The sequence below is a fragment of the Netta rufina genome, assembly GCF_964035555.1.
Source record: "Netta rufina genome assembly, chromosome: 34".
NCBI classification, from domain to species: domain Eukaryota; kingdom Metazoa; phylum Chordata; class Aves; order Anseriformes; family Anatidae; genus Netta; species Netta rufina.
The window spans coordinates 748,067-766,288 of NC_140158.1; the positions used below are offsets into that span (position 1 = coordinate 748,067).

The 18,222-nt window shown below is 45.6% G+C and overlaps 1 protein-coding gene across 1 annotated transcript; it reads right to left on the minus strand.

Annotated features, from left to right (window-relative positions):
- Window positions 1–2,591: 2,591 nt before the first annotated feature.
- On the minus strand, window positions 2,592–17,579 carry LOC311220564 (zinc finger CCCH domain-containing protein 11A-like; the record flags this gene model as incomplete). The annotated part of the gene is given in 25 exon segments (XM_084304126.1): window positions 2,592–2,733; window positions 3,792–3,892; window positions 4,228–4,315; window positions 5,545–5,567; window positions 6,093–6,155; window positions 6,777–7,106; window positions 7,352–7,434; window positions 8,293–8,555; window positions 9,100–9,161; window positions 9,576–9,745; window positions 10,386–10,578; window positions 11,154–11,159; window positions 11,267–11,343; window positions 11,567–12,058; window positions 12,578–12,643; window positions 12,847–12,948; window positions 13,215–13,277; window positions 14,012–14,122; window positions 14,417–14,497; window positions 15,003–15,122; window positions 15,670–15,759; window positions 15,762–15,872; window positions 16,303–16,426; window positions 17,204–17,323; window positions 17,526–17,579. Coding segments are annotated over 25 exon segments (3,135 nt in total).
- Between the last annotated feature and the right edge of the window lie 643 nt (window positions 17,580–18,222).

Sequence of the window (18,222 nt, forward strand, 5' to 3'; positions counted from 1 at the left end):
CATACCAGTGCATCTAAAGCCACAGATGTGCATACGCATACACACATCTGTGTTTATGCACACACGAGGAGGGAGTGAGAGAAAGTTAGCGAGAGCGACAGTGAAAATCAGAATTTTTGCCTTTTCGACACAGAGAGCGCGTAAAAATTCTCTCATTTTGAGGGAACTAGAAAAAAATGGAGGCTCTACAAAAGATTTTGATGAGTATGCCTTCGAGGCCGATGCTTTGTAACATGAGGGATCTGGGGGCCAGCACACAAATATGCATACGTATGTACATGCATACAGGATAAACATATCTATACACACAAGCGTGCACAGTATATGTTGTATGATCTCCATATCGAGAACAACTCGTAGCCCTGATCAGACACGTAGAGTTGCAATCAATTAACAGCAGCAAGACAGCAGATCACGGGTACAGCAAGCTTTGAGAGGCAGGGGAATGCTCACTTTGCCAGTGGCATGGCTGCATGATACCAAGGATTTTGAATTAGTTTGATTTTTTGGAAGCAATTTGGTTTTTCTTTCTGCGCTGTAGCAAATACCACAGGTTTGCCATCACGTGCTGTTCCCTAATCCATATATCCATCATCATCCATTGCTGCAGGATCATGAAAGGTTAGAGAAGACGACTTAGGTCCAATTTAACAGCCAATGATTTTTCGATGAGCAGAGCTGCAACAGATTTTATTTAGCCACAAGCAGTTTTTTTTTCTTTTTTTCTGATATGAAGCTAGAAATTTTGATTTTTTTTTTTTTAAAGACACTAAATGTCACAAAACCTGCAACCAGACCAGATAAAGTTCAAATTAGAGTGATTCTGAATCCTTTCATTAAAACGCTGCACATTTCTGTGCAAATTATTTCTGACTCTTCTGGACAAAAGTGGATGAAATAGTTCTTACAAATTCATAATAAAAGGTTGGAAGCTTTTACTCACACAAACACTAGTGAATTTTCCAGGAAATATTGTTTTGGCAGGGAATTTTCCCAAATCTAAAATAAAGAGAGGAAAAGTTGGGTTCTCATATTAGTTACTGCTTTTGACTGCTGGACAAAGGGAATCAAAACAGTAGTTAAGTGCAAGGTTTCCTTCTCTTCTCTAGTATGGATAGGAATCGTCACTTCGGACCTTTAGCACCTTCAGAAACACACCCAGTGCCATGCAGGTTCCTCTGCAGCTACTTCTAACAATTACTGGTGCTCCTTAGCATGGAAGTTTGACTCAAAACTCTCTCCAGATTTAGCTCTTTTGACTGCCCAAGGAGCTCATCATTTTGCTTGTTGCCTTCCATTTTCCTGAACAGACCGGGAACGCTGTTCAGAATCTGAATGGATCTGGTCTAAGGAATGGGAAGAAAGCAAAACCAACGATACCTTGCAGTATTCCAAATTCCAAAAAAGCAGTCTCATTTTAAAAAGGACCTCAAAAGCTTTTTTTTTTTTTTAAACTGACATCTGCCAACATAGCAATCCAAGCGCTAAACCAACTGAAGTTGCCCCTGAAAGCCTGAATAAAAGTGAGTAACTCTGGTGCACTCAGCAGGTCTGTAATAGAAGTCGGTTTGATTTTTCGATTTCTTTTTTTTTTGCTCCAGGGTGCTGGTAAAATTTTTGCATTAAGAGATTTTGAACCTTTTGTACCAAAGAATTAGAGATGCGCTACAGTGCCAGTAGCTGGGGGTCTGGAAATACACACCAACAAGTGTCATAAGCTTTGCCTTTGCTGAAGAAAGATGAATAGTACAAAGAAAATCTGTCTAGTTTGTTTTACAAGCTTGTCTTTCTCAGTACGGAACAAACTGACCTCCCTGGTCTAACTTTGCCAGTTGCCTATTCTGCCTTTGTCCTGCAGAGAAGAGCAAGAAAGGAACAAATCTATTTTTTGCACCCCAAAAACGCATTAGAGGAGGATTATCACACCCACCTAAGGGTACTGCCTTGTTTTGTTTATAAAGCACAAAGCATTTCTCTTGGACAGTCTCTGTTGCTGGCCTGTTTTGTGCCTTCCATTTATAATAAAGATATTAAGATGCTTACCCCTTGTTTTTTTTTTTTTTTTTGTTGTTTGTTTGTTTTGGTTTTTTTTTTTAAAGAACAGTGGAAATGGAGAGTCGGATGACAAGCAAGAACAAACACTAGAAACTCCTTGTTCTGCCCCTGCTTTTTAATCACCCAGCATCACCCCGGCTGCAAAGCAGCCTCTGCTTGATTTACCTGCTTGTTAAAGCACCCCACAGGCTGCAAGTGCGGTGTGCTAGGTGTCAAGTTATATTTAACGGTGCACACGTAACCATTCATCTTCCCACAGTCAAAGCACAGAACAGCCTCTTGCTAACAGAACTCATCCCTGCTGCTGCAAGAAACCTCATGGCCTGCAGGAAAACCTCAAGCTAAGAGTTCCAAAGCAAAAAGCAGAAAACGCATCATTTGTACTCTTTCTATTTGAGGGAATTCTAGCTGCTAAACGCTGCCTACATCTGAGGGCATGTTCTGAGCCTGGGGGGGACGGACACTCAACACCCACTGACAGCAGGAGTGCAAAGATTGCCAGCCAAGAAGGCAAAGGTTAGAGCTGGAACGCTGCCTCAGCTTCCTCCAGCAGCCAGCTGGGGGTCACCTTTCACCATGCTCTCTGAGACTCTGAGCCCCGAGTTACCGCAGCCGCCCGCCACGTACAGCTGCTCCTTGCTGGCCCAAACTATTTGAGAGTCTTCAAACTTCAGGGACCTGTTTTATGACAGCCTCAAGATCAAATTCATCTGTTCCTGAAGGCGCTGATCGTCCTGCTGTTTCTGTAGCTGTCAAAGAACAATCCTGAACTGAGGCACTCGTCTGATCAGACAGTGCTTCGGCACAGGTCTTTAGCTTGACACATCAAGGTGAAGAGGAATCGATTCTTGCAAGCAACCTCTCAAGCAGGGATCTAATAAGGTGACCAGACGACAGATCTGTTGTGCAGATCTGAGCACGTCACTCTGCAGGGAATCACTTTCAAGCCTAAGATGTTTCACCCATCTCCCTGCCCCAGAGCGACACAAGGAAAGCTCTTAAGTAATTGCTAACCTCTTCTCAGTGCTCACGAGTCCCAAATCACTGATTTTACAATATATAAACCATGGCAGCTGGCACCTAGTTGGCACACGGTGACACTGCACACGTTGGCAGTGTCGTCAGGAGCTGGAAAGTCAGGGGTGAGGGGGTTAAGGGAAAACCACACATCAGTTTAGCAACTTGGCTCCCGTAGGACACTTCCTACGGCAGGAGTTTTAGCAAAGTCCCTCCCTCAGAGGGACCTGCTGGCTAATTAAAACGGGACTTCTGCTGGAGCAGTCAGAAGGCAGCAGGGTATCAGGAGATATCCAGTGGGCATCACTGTCAGTCTGTGGCAGTTTGGGGTCCAGGTATCAGTGGTTATGTGTGGTTTTCTCTGCTTCACTTTCTCCAAAGCTGTGAAAAAATATTTCTTTTACAGCACTGTACAGTCACACTTTACGGATGGAACCGGCTGCATCAACTTCCAGTATGACGGTGTTGGAAAAAGGTGCCTTTGGTGGTCAGGAGCACAACAGCTCTGGTGAGGTGTTATTTAAGTGTGTTCTTACATCTGAGTTTCCTCATAGCAGTATGTAGCTGAGGGGGTCCAGGTTTCCCAGGTAAGATTTATGTTTTTTCTCCTACCAAGCACCAGCTCAGTATACAAAGCTCTGTTAATAACACCCAAGCATGTAGACGTTAAACTGAAACTGCTTTTAAACCTATTTGTTGTTACGAAAATAGCTTCATACACCAACTTCACAGGGTAAAAATTCACATGGAAGGACAGAAAAACCCAGAAGCGCTTCCTGAGCTTCAGTTTACCAACAGCACCATCGGATTTAGATCCTGGCTGCCAGGCCAGGATGCAGGGTCTGTAAGCATTGCTGCGATGTGCAAGTGCCAAGGCAGGTTTCTGGCCTGCCCTGACTAAAATACCTTTTTTTTTTTTTAATACAAACAGCGTGCCAGGTACGCTGTAATGCCAATGTGCCAGGTCAATAGAGGATGTCAAACAACAGAGGCGTTTATCCTAATTTCTGGCATGAAAACACTTTTAACAGCATTCTTTTCACGAAGAAACCCCTCTCTATCTTCTCCAATGCTCCAGGATCTGCTGCTGCTGCAGCAGCCGCGCTGGTACAACCCACATCTTTGCCAAATCTTTTTTTCATAATTGTGCTTTACCTCGGCAATGTTGAGGTCACTCCTCTTCCTCCTCCAGCTGAGGAAGCAGCTCGCTGGTTCTGCCACACCACAGGTGCGGAAGCGAAAGCTGGGAACACAGGAGTCAAACTCTCAGTGCTCACGAAGCCACCAGGGCACAGGGCTGACCCAGAGGCACCCCGGATCTGCTCTCCCTCCCCGCTGCGAGGCTCGCAGCAGCCCCGACCCGAAGCGCACACAATGCTTTGCATGGTGATGTCATTGCTGATTCTGAGTCCCCAGGTGAGGATCTGCTTCACCACTCTCAACGTTGGTGTTGTTTTTTTTTTGTTTTTTTTTTTTTTCTTTTAAACATTCACAGCTTATGGGAAACCATCAGGTAAACCACAGATCGCTAGGGAAGAAGTCCCACACGAGGGAAGTCCGTGCTTTACTTCCAGGCAGTGGCACGTGCTTTAACACGCCGCGTTCGACAAAGCAGCTCTCCCCGTTTTGCTCAGTGGCAACAGGCACGACTGCAATGCACACAGCTGTAGGCAGCACCTGCAGGTCCCAAACCCTTAACCCGTTTTTAGAGAGCACCAATTTTTTAAGTAGTGCTTTTCCCTTAATCCATGACCCCTTCTTTCCTTTATTTCTATCGGGTGGCTCTCCTCCATTTTCCTCCTCAGTGTCTGAGCAGACACTGGGAATCGTTTCCGGAGGAAGGGCACTGCTGAAGCTCCTCCATCTACTCTCTGAGAAAAGAGAGTATGTTAAAGAATACATCTTTCCTTTCTTTTCCCTTTTTTAAATACAATTTCTGAAATCAACGCTGCGGCCTGGCAGCAAATACCTACAGGACTAAAGATGATTCCTCATCCTCACTGTAACGTTGTAGTTAACCTCCAAACGAACCCACCTCCCCAGGAAGCGGCCATTTGAGATGGGAAGGGGCAGAGCAAGAGGAAGCTCTCCTTAGCCTAGCTCTTCCCCCAACACCACCTCGCCACCCAGCACCAAATTCAATTCACCTGCTCCGCCCGATCACTCGAACGGGCGTCCGACGCTGGCACACGCCACAGCGGTGGTTCTGATGTGCCTTAAATCACCTCTCCGCAGAATATCTCGGGTCTGTATGCTCAAATAACGCAGTATTTGAGAAATAACGCCCAGAGCTCACACTCTGAGTGCAGCCCAACAGCACCGAAGCACCGGTAGGCTAAACATTCCGAACCTGGCAACAAGGCTGACCCAAGCAACAGCACGGAACCCTTCTGCACCTTCAGCGTGGACATCAGCGTAAGGAAACACAGACCTCCTCGATCCAAATTTTAAGCGAGAAACGCAAAAGGTCACCCAACCGGCTTGTTTTCAGCAAGCTAAGGGAGAAATTAAGGCGACAACCGGGTGCATCCAGAGTTAGTCAGATCCTGAAGGCAGTTCCTTGGGGGAACGGAGGAGCAACGCGCCAGATGAGGGCTGCCTTACAGCGCACCCCTTAGAGGCACTGCTACGGAAGGAAGGCAGAAGGTTGGAACTCGAAATAACTCGCAAGGCACCCATTAAGGGGGAAATCTTTCAGTTTTTTCTCAGCAGAACCTCCCCTCTTCCCCCCCCCCCCCATGAAGGCAGCCCGGGGACTCTTTCCTTCCTTAGGGAGAGGGCAGGGACGGGGCAGGGTGGTGGGACAGATGGCCAGAGGGTCGGATGGACGGACAGACAGCCGGACAGAGGGCCCAGCAAGGCCTGACGAAGGGCTCAGGAGCGGGAGGGAAGGGCAGGGCGAGGGGAAGGGCAGAGAAGTACAAATCTTTTTTTCCTTGTGATAACTTTTCTTGATCAAAAAACACGATTGTGAATGAGGCAAAATGAAAGATGAAACATGGGGACGTGCGGATACTCACGATGATGCAGCCTTCTATCTGCATGTTCACCTGCTCATAGAGCCACACCTGGATCCTCGACCTCTGCAGAACGAAGGAGGAGAGTAAGTCGGGCCACAAACACTGAGCACTTTTGTTCTCTCATGTGTTCAGAAATACCTGCTAGCCACAGCCACGACAGCTCCCAAACGCTCCGAGGAGCAACTCTCAGGGGCAGTTTCAATGAGCAATCTGACATTTGAGCGTTATACCATCGGGTGAATACTACACATTCGGTGAAGAACACGTTTCCAGTCACAAGGGATCACCCCTGCACGCCCGGCTACACGAGGGGGAAACGCTGGGCTCCTTGTGCCCACCAGCACGCCGCACAGCTCTCCATCCCCCACAAACCCGTCCCGGGACACGGCCAGGAGCCGAAAACTCACCGAGGGGAATCCCCAGACCCTCCCCACTCCCCCCACACCTCCCTAATCCCCATCCCCGCCCCCTCCCCGCGGTACTCACGTTCTGCAGGTAGCGGAAGATGAGGTTCTGGGGCGCTGCGTTAAGGGCTCAGCACGGGGACAACAGTTCCGGGCTCGGGACAAGGCCCCAAACCCCACAACGAGGCCTCAGGGCCCCGCGACAAGGCCTCAAGGCCCAGGCCGAGCCCCCAGGGCCCCAGATCCGAGACCCCTGAGGTCCGAGCCGCCCCCCACCCACCTCCCTGGCACCCCGCAGCCGCAGGAAGGATACGATGGGCTGCACAATCACCTTCTGCACCTTCTGGTCCTGCTCGCGGTACGCCATGGCTGCCGCCGCCTCGCCGCTCCCACTGCCAGCACCGCAGGCAGAAGAGGCGAAGGCTGATGGTAGAACAGGGCTTGGGGTGAAGGGAAAGCGAGGGCAGGTGGGCGCAGTCTCTGAGCTCTCCTCCTCCTGATTTTGCTTTTTCTCCCCCATTACTGAGCTGGCAGAAGTCCCCGTGAAGTCCTTTGGCACGATGAAGGCCTGTGTGAGCTCCAGCAGCAGTTTCGTCGGCGGAGGTTTTCCCTGGTGGGGCCGGGGCGTCACAGCACACACACACACACACACACGGAGACGCGTGGTTTTGTCCAAACATTAAGTATTTACAACAAATTCGACAAGCGCTTTTCCTCTGCCAGCAGCAAATGCCTGAGGGCCCCCACAGCTTCACAAATCATAGCGGGAAGAGCCTACCGTGCCGCGAAAAGTTCGGAAAATAATTCAAAATTGATCTGCTAGGGGAAAAAAAACGATGGCTGGTGGCAGGGTACACAATACACCCGAATCTCAGCTTCTTCCTCCGCAGAGTCAGTGCCCACGCCCAAGCGCGATGCTGATGGCACCCGAACATTTGCTGTAGCAGGCAGCAGAGCCAGCAGCTCAGGGGAGCAAGTTTTAAAACCAAGAGGCACTTAAACAACCCTTCATCGACCCCGTAACTGCGGCAGAGTCCCGACTGCTCGCCCCGGAGTCCTCACACCAGCAAAAAGCACCAACCAAAGCCTGGGGGAACTTTGGTACAGCACAAGAGAAGGGAGTGGGGGTAGCGGAGCCGCATGGCAGAGCTGCTGCTTTTCACTATTTGATCCTCCCTGATAATTGAAAGAAAGGCTGGGTGGGCTGACCCCCACCCCCACTCCTGGCAGCAAGTTTGGTCCACAACACACTGGAATAACGATTCTGCTCCCTCCCACCACTACAGCTTCATCATCTGACACAGGTACAGTCAAAACAACGGCATACATGAGTAAAAGTCAAGAGTTGACATAGTAACTCCAGGATTTGTCTATCAACTGTCCGAGAAATCAGAACACCGAAGCTTCACAATGTGCCCAACATCGAGTTGTGCCAAGGGCGGAGGAAGGAAGAAGCTTTACGTTTAAGCCTTCAGAGCATCGCTCCATCAGAAGATCGATTTGCAGCCACCATGGCGTGCCAATGGAGATCTTTCTGTGCCAAAAGAAGTGCTTTGTTCTCTCGATATCGAAGGTAAGAGAACGGATGCACAAGACCTTACCTCTGACCAGCAGGGAAATTTAGGACAACTGAGTGCAGATCCTGCCAATTTCTACCACTTCGGACTGTGCTTTAAGTCTCATTGCAAAGCCTCAGTTAGAAAAAGGATCACCTCGGGGTATCCAACAAGAAGAACAGTTTCAATTTTTTTTTTTTTTTTTTTTTTTAATTCTACCATAGGACTACGCAGTTCAACTGTCAATCATCTCGGAGAGTTCAAGGAGGAGGTCATCCTCGTCCTTCCCTGGGTCTAAGTCGATTTCGGCTTCCAGTCTGCCTCCTGAGATTTCCCAAAGTAGCTTCTCAAAATCTTCATCCGCAGATAAGGGCGCGTTCCCTGTGGAACTCAGCCGGCGTGTCCGTGCCTCTTCTAGCTGGGAAGAAGCTGAGGTCGAGGTCTCGAGATCCATCTCCATCTGCTCCTCAAATCTTTCCGGGCTTCCAAGACGCACTTCAGGTCTTGGGAGAGCAAGAAAGAACAATCAGGATATGCCATTTCTTAACGGGAAATCCCTTTCCTGCAAACCGGCTCTTAAAACTGTAGGCAAGCCCTCCTACGCTTCAATCTTACACAGGGATTGTTATCAATCAACCCAGGGCTACATTTAGAGCCCGATGCGTTACCAGGTACATTTTTCAGTCTGGGGGTTTATCTGTGAAGCCAGGGCACCTGGAGTTGAGGTGGCATTCTTGAGGACCAAAAGGCAGAGGACACTACTCATCATCTATCACCTCACGAGGAAGTAGAACTTCACCTCATCCTCGTTCAGGTATTCAGACAACCCAAGAAGTCACCGGAAAGCTGTGCTGACTTGCAGCATTTCAAGAAAGCCTAATTAAGCAATCCTGCTAGCTGCTAGAAAGTGGTTTCAGGTGACTTATTCCTTTGATGGATTTGGGCTTTAATTATCTCAGAACCCTCATTTTTTCCCACATGTGACAGAACTTACGTTTCCCTGGGGATATACACTGATTAAGAAAAAGAGCAAGTTGGGGTTGTCACCTGTTTGGGGGATTTTCTTCAAGTCTGATGGCTGGGACGTGCTCCGGCACGTCTGAAACACCCTAGAAAGCAGCAAAACAGTATTTATGACACATGGGTAAAAGATTCCTTAATAGCTTTTTCCTCCACACTGCTTCTCCTCTGGCATTGCGGAGCCGTGGCCAAAATACAAAAGCAAGGTGCTCCTGAAGAAAGTTCACATTCACCTGGAGGTTACTCATGATCTTGTGTCTTTTAAGAACGTGGCATTAATGGACAAAATCCCCCACACCAGAGAAATCACAGCATCAGAGTACCGGTTAAAGAGTGCCATTCATCTCATAAATACAGAAGGGTTCTACAAGCATCCTGGAGACAGCTACTGGATTTCAAAGGAAACAGAAGGCCTGCAGAACGTTTGAGTTTTCCACCTTTTCTCCTAGAGGAGGGTAGAAATTTAACAAGGGATCCATCTCTGCATTAGCCCCTGGCCTTACCATGGCTGCTTTTCTGGCTGGAGGTCCCATCATGTCAGCATCAAAGGCAGTCTGTAGTTCCACAGCTGCTATGGCAGAGGGATAACTCCCAGGTGCCTTACGTTTCAGTGCCTTCTTCTTGGGGAAAGTGACTTTCCCACGCGAAGGCTTCACAGGTGTCATAAAGTTGGCTAGAGTAAAAGGAAGAGAGAACTGATACAGTCTTGCTCTGCCTCAGGAAAAATCCAGGTTCTCTTAATCATTTCCACAGTCCTTCTACACAGTTAAATGCATTTGGCCAGCACAATTACACCGCCATTGCCTGGATTCTCAGGAATCTTTTCCACATAGTAAACTCTGTCTACCAACAAGCCATACAAAGGAACAAAGAAACCGAAGAGCTACAGTAAATAATAATCCAGGACAAGGGACACCTCCGACACATAGCAATCCTAAGTGCAAGCTAGGTTCACAAATATAGACGGCTTTTATATTTAAAGTCCTGCTCCCGCTAGGAAAGGAAAAAGCAGCAGTTATAGTAGGACAAGAGTGTATGCAACTGTTGTACCAGCTTCCTCTCCCTTGCAGTGATGTCCCACAGTTAAGCTGTTCTACAAAGTCCACACTTGTAGTGTCATTTTCTAGTCTCCCGTTCCTTACCTAACATCTGGCTGGCAGGAAAAGAAACAAACTAAGAAAAAGAAAGTACACCCTTTGCTTCGTAGCATTGCGTGGCAAAACGCACCCTGCCAGAGTTACAGCATGAGAATTGTCATCTTCTGTCTGTATTTCAGAAGACAACCTAAGTAACTCTTAACCTTCAACACTTACTTTTAGCTTCCTGGCCCTGAAATTGAGCTGCCACTTTCCCTGCTGGTTCAGTATTAAAGAAGCCAGCAGCAGATTTGACAGCAGCTTCCTCCTTCCGAAGCTTCTCTTGTTGTTCTCTCTGTTGCCACTTCTCCCACCGTCTCTCTTCAAAGCTCTTCTCTGGACATTTACGAGTTCCGCTCTGCTGAGTGGGCTAGAAGGAAAGAAAAGGAGTGCATGAATAGGACAAAAAAAAAAAAAAAAATCCGTGGAGATTTCGTTAAGAAAATCTGATCAGCAATCCCTCCAAAATGGTCTTGATGTGGAACAGCATATTAATATTGTTCAGGTTACTGTTGTGTTTTTTTTTCTCCATAAAATTCTGCCTGTAGCAAGAGCCATGCTTTACTATGGACACAGTCTCACATATCTGCAATATCCACTATGGCAAGCTTCTTTAAACAGATAGGATGTTCTGCTGTACATCTATTTATCACATTCTTTTTAAGCAGCAGAAAGTCATACAAGTTCCCCTATACAGTATCCACTGACAGATTGATTTCCTTGAACACAGAACTCTGGCCTTCTGTATTAAATCCTTCATGTCTGACAGATCAAGTCAGTAAGAACAAAAAGAATTCCCTCCACGTTAACTGTGTAGATTTCAGCTGGTGCTAACAGGGTTTCTTTGTTGCTGTGGTATAAACAGACTGATTCCAAGTTTGAGGATTACAGAGCTGTCTGGAAATGCTGCTGGCGATAGGATTTAGACTGCACTGCAGCTCCTACCAGGTGCTGAAGGGTAAGAACACACTCAAGAGGGTGGCACACGGTGAGTAACAAAACTTGTCAGAATTATCAGAAATTGTACGAATGTATGTGTGTCTTCACAGAGGACTCACCTGTACATCAGGTCCAGAGGAAAGTTTAGGAAAAGGCCGGTTCAATTCCACTGTCTTCTTTTCTTCTTTTTCAGGTGCTTTAAAAAAAGACAAAAAAAAGTTTTGTCAACGGCAGAAATAAAGAAAGCTGGGTACTTGTTTCCTTTGTGCATTTATTTCCTTGTGTCCCATGAGAGAGAGAGAGAAAGGCTACAATGTGCAAGCCATTCAGCATTTATCCATGAAGCAGATCCTGAGCAAACTGAACTTGCTCAATATGGGAAGCACCTCACTGGGGCAGGCATTAAAGCATCTTATTACCTGTTAGTTTTGTGCTCCATAAAGATTTCTGCTCTGCTGGGGCAGGTCCGGGTAGTGCTGAGGGAGCTGGCACATCTCCTTCACTCTGCTGCATCCGCAGAGCTTTCTCACGCTTTATTTCTTCCAAGGTTTTAACACGTACTTCTCCTTCTGGCTTGACTTTTCCTGCCGGCTCCTTCGCCTGCCCTTTGCTGGGCCCGGACAGAGCGAGCTGCTTCTTGGACTCACCCTGAATTTTGCTCTTGCTATGGCATTCTCCTGCTTTTTTCTTCTCTTCTACCAAGCGATTATTCTTTTTTTCAGACAAGGCTTCAGAGAAAGTTTGGATGCGACCTGCACGAGCAGCTCTTGCCCCTGCGCTGGAATCTTCACTTTTACCATGCCCTTCAGCCTCGGCTTTGGCTTGAGTTTCGCGTCTCTGAAGAGCTTTCTCACGACGGATTTCCTCCAGTGTTTTCACATGGATCTCTCCCATCGGCTTAGCAGCCTTCCCTGTCATCATCAAGAAATGAGGAGAAGCACCAACATTTAAAGAGAGTCCAGCAATATTTTAAGTCTCCAAAATTTGTCAGAGCACTAAGGAAAACTCATCTTGACTGTTCCCAATAATGCATCTTAGAACAATATCCTTAGAACAACATTCTCCTCTTCCTCTGAGCCACTTGTATTTTGAAGACCAGCCCTATCCAGAGAGAACTGCTACACAGAAATGCTGCTTTACTTTATTACTTTTTTAGTCTGCATTTCAAATTCCTGCTCCTGGCAGTGGTTCTATTCTAATTGTACGTAACGCTTCACAGAAGCAGCTAAAAACCTTGACAAGGCACAAGTAGAAAATAAACACACACCTAGAGCCAGAGTTCTGATAGTGGCTGTCAGAAGAGCTTCAGCACTCAAGCAAGAGGCGTCAGTTCTTTGTTTTCGTTTAAATTAGTTTTTAGGGATGTATGAAAGCACTCCAAGTTCATGGAAAGGAAGGAGGAGAAAGCACATTTAATATCTAGCTGTTACCTCTCTCAGTACTGGTCTGTTTAGGAGGTAATCCCAGCCTGTCCTTCAGAGACTTGGGAACTCGAACTGCAAAACAGAAAAAGAACGAATTAGGGAGGCTGCATAATGTCAACTTCAGGTTCACATTTCAAAACAAGACAGGAAAGGTGACTTTGAATCCCAGTGATTACGACCTCAGCCAACATGCAAAAAGAAACATCACTGGAAAAGGACAAACAGAAAGACTAAATACAAAACCCAGGAATCCAATCCAGATGCCCGTTTAGTACCTGTCTCTCTCTTGGGTGCTTTGTCAGCATTTCCCGGAGCCTCTACCTTCTTCCCCAGCCTTTCAGCAAGGCTGCGCTTCACTGGAAGGCTGCTTACATCATCTTCAGAGAAAACAAGGAATATTGTAAGAACTTTTCTTTGCAGGAAGGTTTGAGAACAGTCAACAATAAGCTTCTCTTTTTCAAGCATATTTTCATAGAATTGCCTTTCAGCTGCTAAATGATTTATTTATTTATTTATTTGCCATTTCTGCCGTCAACACAGATCTCCACTGCAATGTATTTTCCTTTCATACATCACAAATACTCTTTAATGCAGTCATATATAGAAGGCAGCACCTACGTAACAGCTCGTAAAAAGTTCTTACCTGCAGAGGCTTTCCGTTTTCCTTGTCTATCAGCAAGATCTACTCGAACCACAGGTTCCTCCCCTAAAACAAAAGGGAATTTTTTTTTCTATTTCACAGAAACCAGTAGCCAACAGAAATGGTATCCTGTTAGCCCATGTCCAAAAAACCCCAGTCAGACACTCTTTTGACAGCTAAACCACATAAACTCATATTTTAACTATAATTAACATAGAAAAAAAATATTAATAGTCTCAGTGCTTGCTTCAAATTCCAGCTGAGATAGTAGAGAGTGAATCTGAGCCTGCTTGACACCTATACTTTGTGCAGAACAAAGCTGCATAAGCAAGCAGAATATTCTTAGGTACAAATGCTGAGAAATATTCCTTTCTAAGGTGAATGTCTACGAGTAAAAGTACTTCCACACTTTTTTCCTTTTAAAAGGCATTTGCACAGCTCTAAACAATTTATATACAAACTCCTGTCATACTGTGTCCACACCTGCCACTGTCAGCCTCTTTAATGCTTCAGAAATTGCTTCTTGTATAGCACTGGCTTCTACAGCTCGCTCTTCTCGTTACTCTTCTGTTTTTCAGTTACCCCCCTATTTGCATACTGACACTTTTTTTTTTTTTTCTCCTGCCGCTGCACTTAACCTGAGCACCAAATCTTTCCAGTACAACCAGGGACTTTAAGCATAAAAGCACGTTTTGAACAGAAGGCAGCACCAGAAGGCTAACATGGGTGAATTGTTTTAAGTATTGCTTAACCCTCCAGTTTAGGAGTAAGGAAATCAAAACAAAAGCATTCATTATTACCTTTCTTGGAAGACAGTGTCACAGTTCTCACCACTGTCCGGACATTTTCCTTTTCTGGAGCAGGAAAAATCATAGAATCAACGGGACGAAGAGAAGATCTTGAAGAACCTTCTGTTCAGAGCAACCAAAACATAAGGAAGTTTACCCAACATAAAAAACTATCACAAAGAACAAAAAACTTTAAATGATTTGTTACTGTCAAAAATACAGCAAGCAGAGCATGTAAAGAAGAGAGGTGACTAATTTGCCTCTGGTTGCCCTTTGAACTCCCATTTAGAATACCAGCTGGCTGAGAATCAGGTTGCTTTATGCCCCCAGCTAAAAATGGAAGTCTGTCCCTCAAGCAGCTCCCAGTCACCATCACCTGCCGTGAACAGGATAAGAAAGTAGGGAATATTAACTCACCACCGTGTCTCTTATTTTTTTCCTTCATCTTCTGCCATTTGATTTCCTCAAGTGTTTTTATTCCAAAATTCAGATTGCCCTCTGAAAACAGGAAACAGTTCATGAGACAGGCTTAGAGGCACTCACTGAGGACCACAGGTCCTCAGGCTTCTTAGCGCTCAGGAACTTTCTGAAGTATTTAGAATAAAGCCTGTCAACACTCCTCACAAGTGAAAGAGCCATAGAACCAATGGCATTTTGCCCCTCCTTTCATCCTTCAGGGTTCAAAATGTAGTTTTAATTTTAATCCATTTACACGATATTAGATCCCTCTATTGTTAGATATGGCTTATCAACAGTGGTTGCAAGGCTGCACGTGCAGCCATTTAAACTCCATGCTGTGGCCCCGTTTTGTTCTCCAAAAGTAAAGAAAAGGAGTTCACCTTTCTGACCCAATGGGCACATGATGGTATTAATGGCAGAAATGAGATCATGGAAATAACCGACTCCATTCAGCACCCCTACATTTTGTTGTGTTTTTACACCACACTGCTTTTGAGTTAACTGTCAAGTTCTTCTGATTTATCCTACTAAGGTGCTGGCATACCTTGTTTAGTAGTAATAGAACTGCCTTTCCGAGTGGAAATCACCCGTAATCCATTTTTGCCTTCCGCAGCTGGATGCTGGATGGGAGTTTTAGTTTCTTCTCCTTCCTCAGAAAGTTGGTCTGAAGGGGAAAAATCGATTCAGTTATGCATACACCAGATTGGTCATGATTACGTAGCTCATGCAGTGACACTTCAGCCCATGGTTCATATAAAAAACTTTGTTGCTGTTTTGTGTTTTTTTTTGTTTGTTTTGTTTTGTTTGTTTGTTTTTAAACAGCTACACTGACCTGATGAACTCCTAAGTAGAATACACTAGGACAAAACATCTAGGACTCTAGATTCTCTCTGCAGCTTTAACTACTACACAACACATTGCTCTTCAGACAGAAAAAAGAAATTTCCTTCCTAGTTTCATATAGAACTTTACACAACAGACCAGCTAAAGCCAGGAGTGGTTCCAAGCTTTCCTCCAACGTTTCAGGTTCTGTCCACCGACTGCCAGACAAAGCCACCAGTGACCTGGCCAGACTGCCTGCCCTATTGCTAGTCAGACCTCAGGTCATCTGTGATTTACACATTCATTTACAGCACAGATTCCTTCAAGAACCAAAGATTTACACAATCATTTACAGCACAAATTTGTTCCAAGATCCAAAACATGCTCACCATCATCACCTTCATCATCATCTGCAGCATTGATTACAACTGGAGGGTGTGTAGGGCTTGGGACATTTTCAGAGTTTTCCACTTTCGTCACCCCCTTAGCTGTGGAGAGGGATTTGACTGGACAGAAAGTTTGTTTTGCTGCAGTGACATCTGAGCCACTTTCAAATCATCGTCCGCGGACTCAGGCGGACTTGGCAGTGTAGCTAGAGGAAGAGGAGGATCATCGGTAATATGGCAGTTTAAAACTTTGACCACAATGCAAAGAGATGGTAGCAAAGGCAGATAACCCGCACAGACAACGAGTTCAGCATCTCCTTTTGCCCATCCCATCACTGCTTACGCCGTGAACAATGACTTCCCTTCGAACAACAACACATCTCCCTACCACCCAGCAAAAGAGGAAACAACAGGAAGCAAACTGCAAGGCAAACATCACACTAAGCAAAGAGAAGCTGAGCACGAAAGCAGAAAACAAACACCAGCAGTACACTCGGTGCAGTACACCTATGACTGCAGACCTTTTCCTGCACTCACAAATGAACAGTTACCTGATGCCCCCTAAAGGATTGGCACCCACTAAGTACTACTCAAAATTAATTCTTCAGCGCTTAAAGAAAAAGGACCTAAACTCACTCTTGCTTGGTGGTAAGAACTGTCCATCGATGTAACGTCCCTTTGCATGATGAAAAGCACAGTTGGCTTTCTGACAGCCTCCCGGCTGGTTCTCCCAGTAGCAAGGAATCTCACTGCGCTTTTTCTGAAGACAGAAAGAAAGAAAAGCTTGTGATAACATGCACCTGAGGCTTGCAAAGAGATGCACAGCTCCAGATCGTGACAGCTGTCACAACACAGTGCTGAAACATCATTCCAAAGGTCAGTTTCTCAGTTAAGTGTAGTATTTCTGGGCATATTCACAAAGTTTGCATAAGCTGTAACCACTATGCACATTTAGATTGGTCATCATTCAGTTTGAGAAGACAGGCACTCTCAGACATCCGTTGAGGGTGGGTTAAACTAATACACCTAGGATTATACTAGGATTATTCAGAGGGAAAAAGAACATCTGAAATTGCCTAGGCTAACCCTGTCTAGAACTACTTCTTGGACACTTAGTTCTGCTGCACCTTTAACTTTCCCCACTTCCTACCCCAGGCAGCTACAACAGCGTTATCTGAAGGACTGTGGGTCAGAAGAGACCTGATAGTTCATTATCAAGCCTGCTCCCATGAGGATAGAACAGCCTGTTTATTACCCCCCTGCTCCAGCAGGTTTTAGCAGTCTATTTAACAGCTATTCTGCATCTCTTGAGAAAACTGTCAGCATCTAATAAAAAAAAATAAAAATATCTTGCTAAGACATACCTAAGGCATTGATTTTATTTCCCTCTGCTTCCTCCCACCCCCCCTCTTGGTAACAGAAACCGGTATGATTTTGAAGCAAACGAATCTATCCTGCAAAAGCACAATCAGTACACCTACGGCACTGAAAAATGCTTTTGTTGATTTATTTTGAGAACACATCGTTAGGCACTCACGTCAATTTCCATGTGTCTGAATCGGCAGACATTCCTGAAACAACGACCCTCCTGCCACAGCTTGCAGACCGTCTCATTGCCCAGAGCAGCTTCGCAGTGGCGGTAGGCACATTTGTCTCCCTGGAACCAAAAGGAAACCAACAAGGAAAATAGAGTACAGCCTCAAAAATGGCCATGCTGCTGCCTCATGTTGCTACAACTGAATTCAGAATCTATCTGGTTCTCAAGTTAACCAAAGACCAGTGTGCTTCCTCCTCCTAATCTACTCCTTCCCGAAAAAAAAAGGGGAAAAAAAAGCAAGGCAAAGGAAAACCAGCCATACCTTGGTACAGGTAGAATAGAAATAGAAGTAGCAGTCGTCTCCTTGTTTAGACATGCCGACGAGTTCTGCTAACAAGCTTGGGTTCTCTCCACTGGGACTTCCTCTGCTCTTGGAGAGAGCTGTCTTCACCCTTGCTTGGGCTGAAAGTCTTCTACTGGCTTGTGATCGGTGAAATCTTCTTTTTAAAAGTAACCCGAAAGAAAGTAACAAGTGAAAAATAATGAGGAACGAACATTTTTCCAGCTTTCTTCAGTTAATCAAATCAAGTTATCAGTCTCTCGAAGAGAGCAAAGCCTTGAAATCAGCTGTTACATGAACTAACTAAATATTAAAGTTCTGTAAAGCTGCCAGGAGCTTTGTCAGCAAGCGTTCTCTTCCACATCCTCAATAATATGACTTGGAGCACATCTGGAAGCCTGAAAACGGAGTCACTCCTTAAGAAACCACCTGATGATACATGCAAGTCAATAATCAACTATGGCTACAAATAACTTCTCTAGAACACAGTTAGGACACATTAAACAGCACGTTCCAGCCACTGTGGGTCTTTGATTTCACCTACCTGGACAACCTCAGCAAAGTTATCGATCTTCAAAGGCTTCCAGTTAACTGCTCCTGTAGGCCCAACCAAGACTGAATCTGTGAATTAATAATAAAGGGGTAGGAAGAATTTTCCTCCTCACTTTGCCAAGGGAAC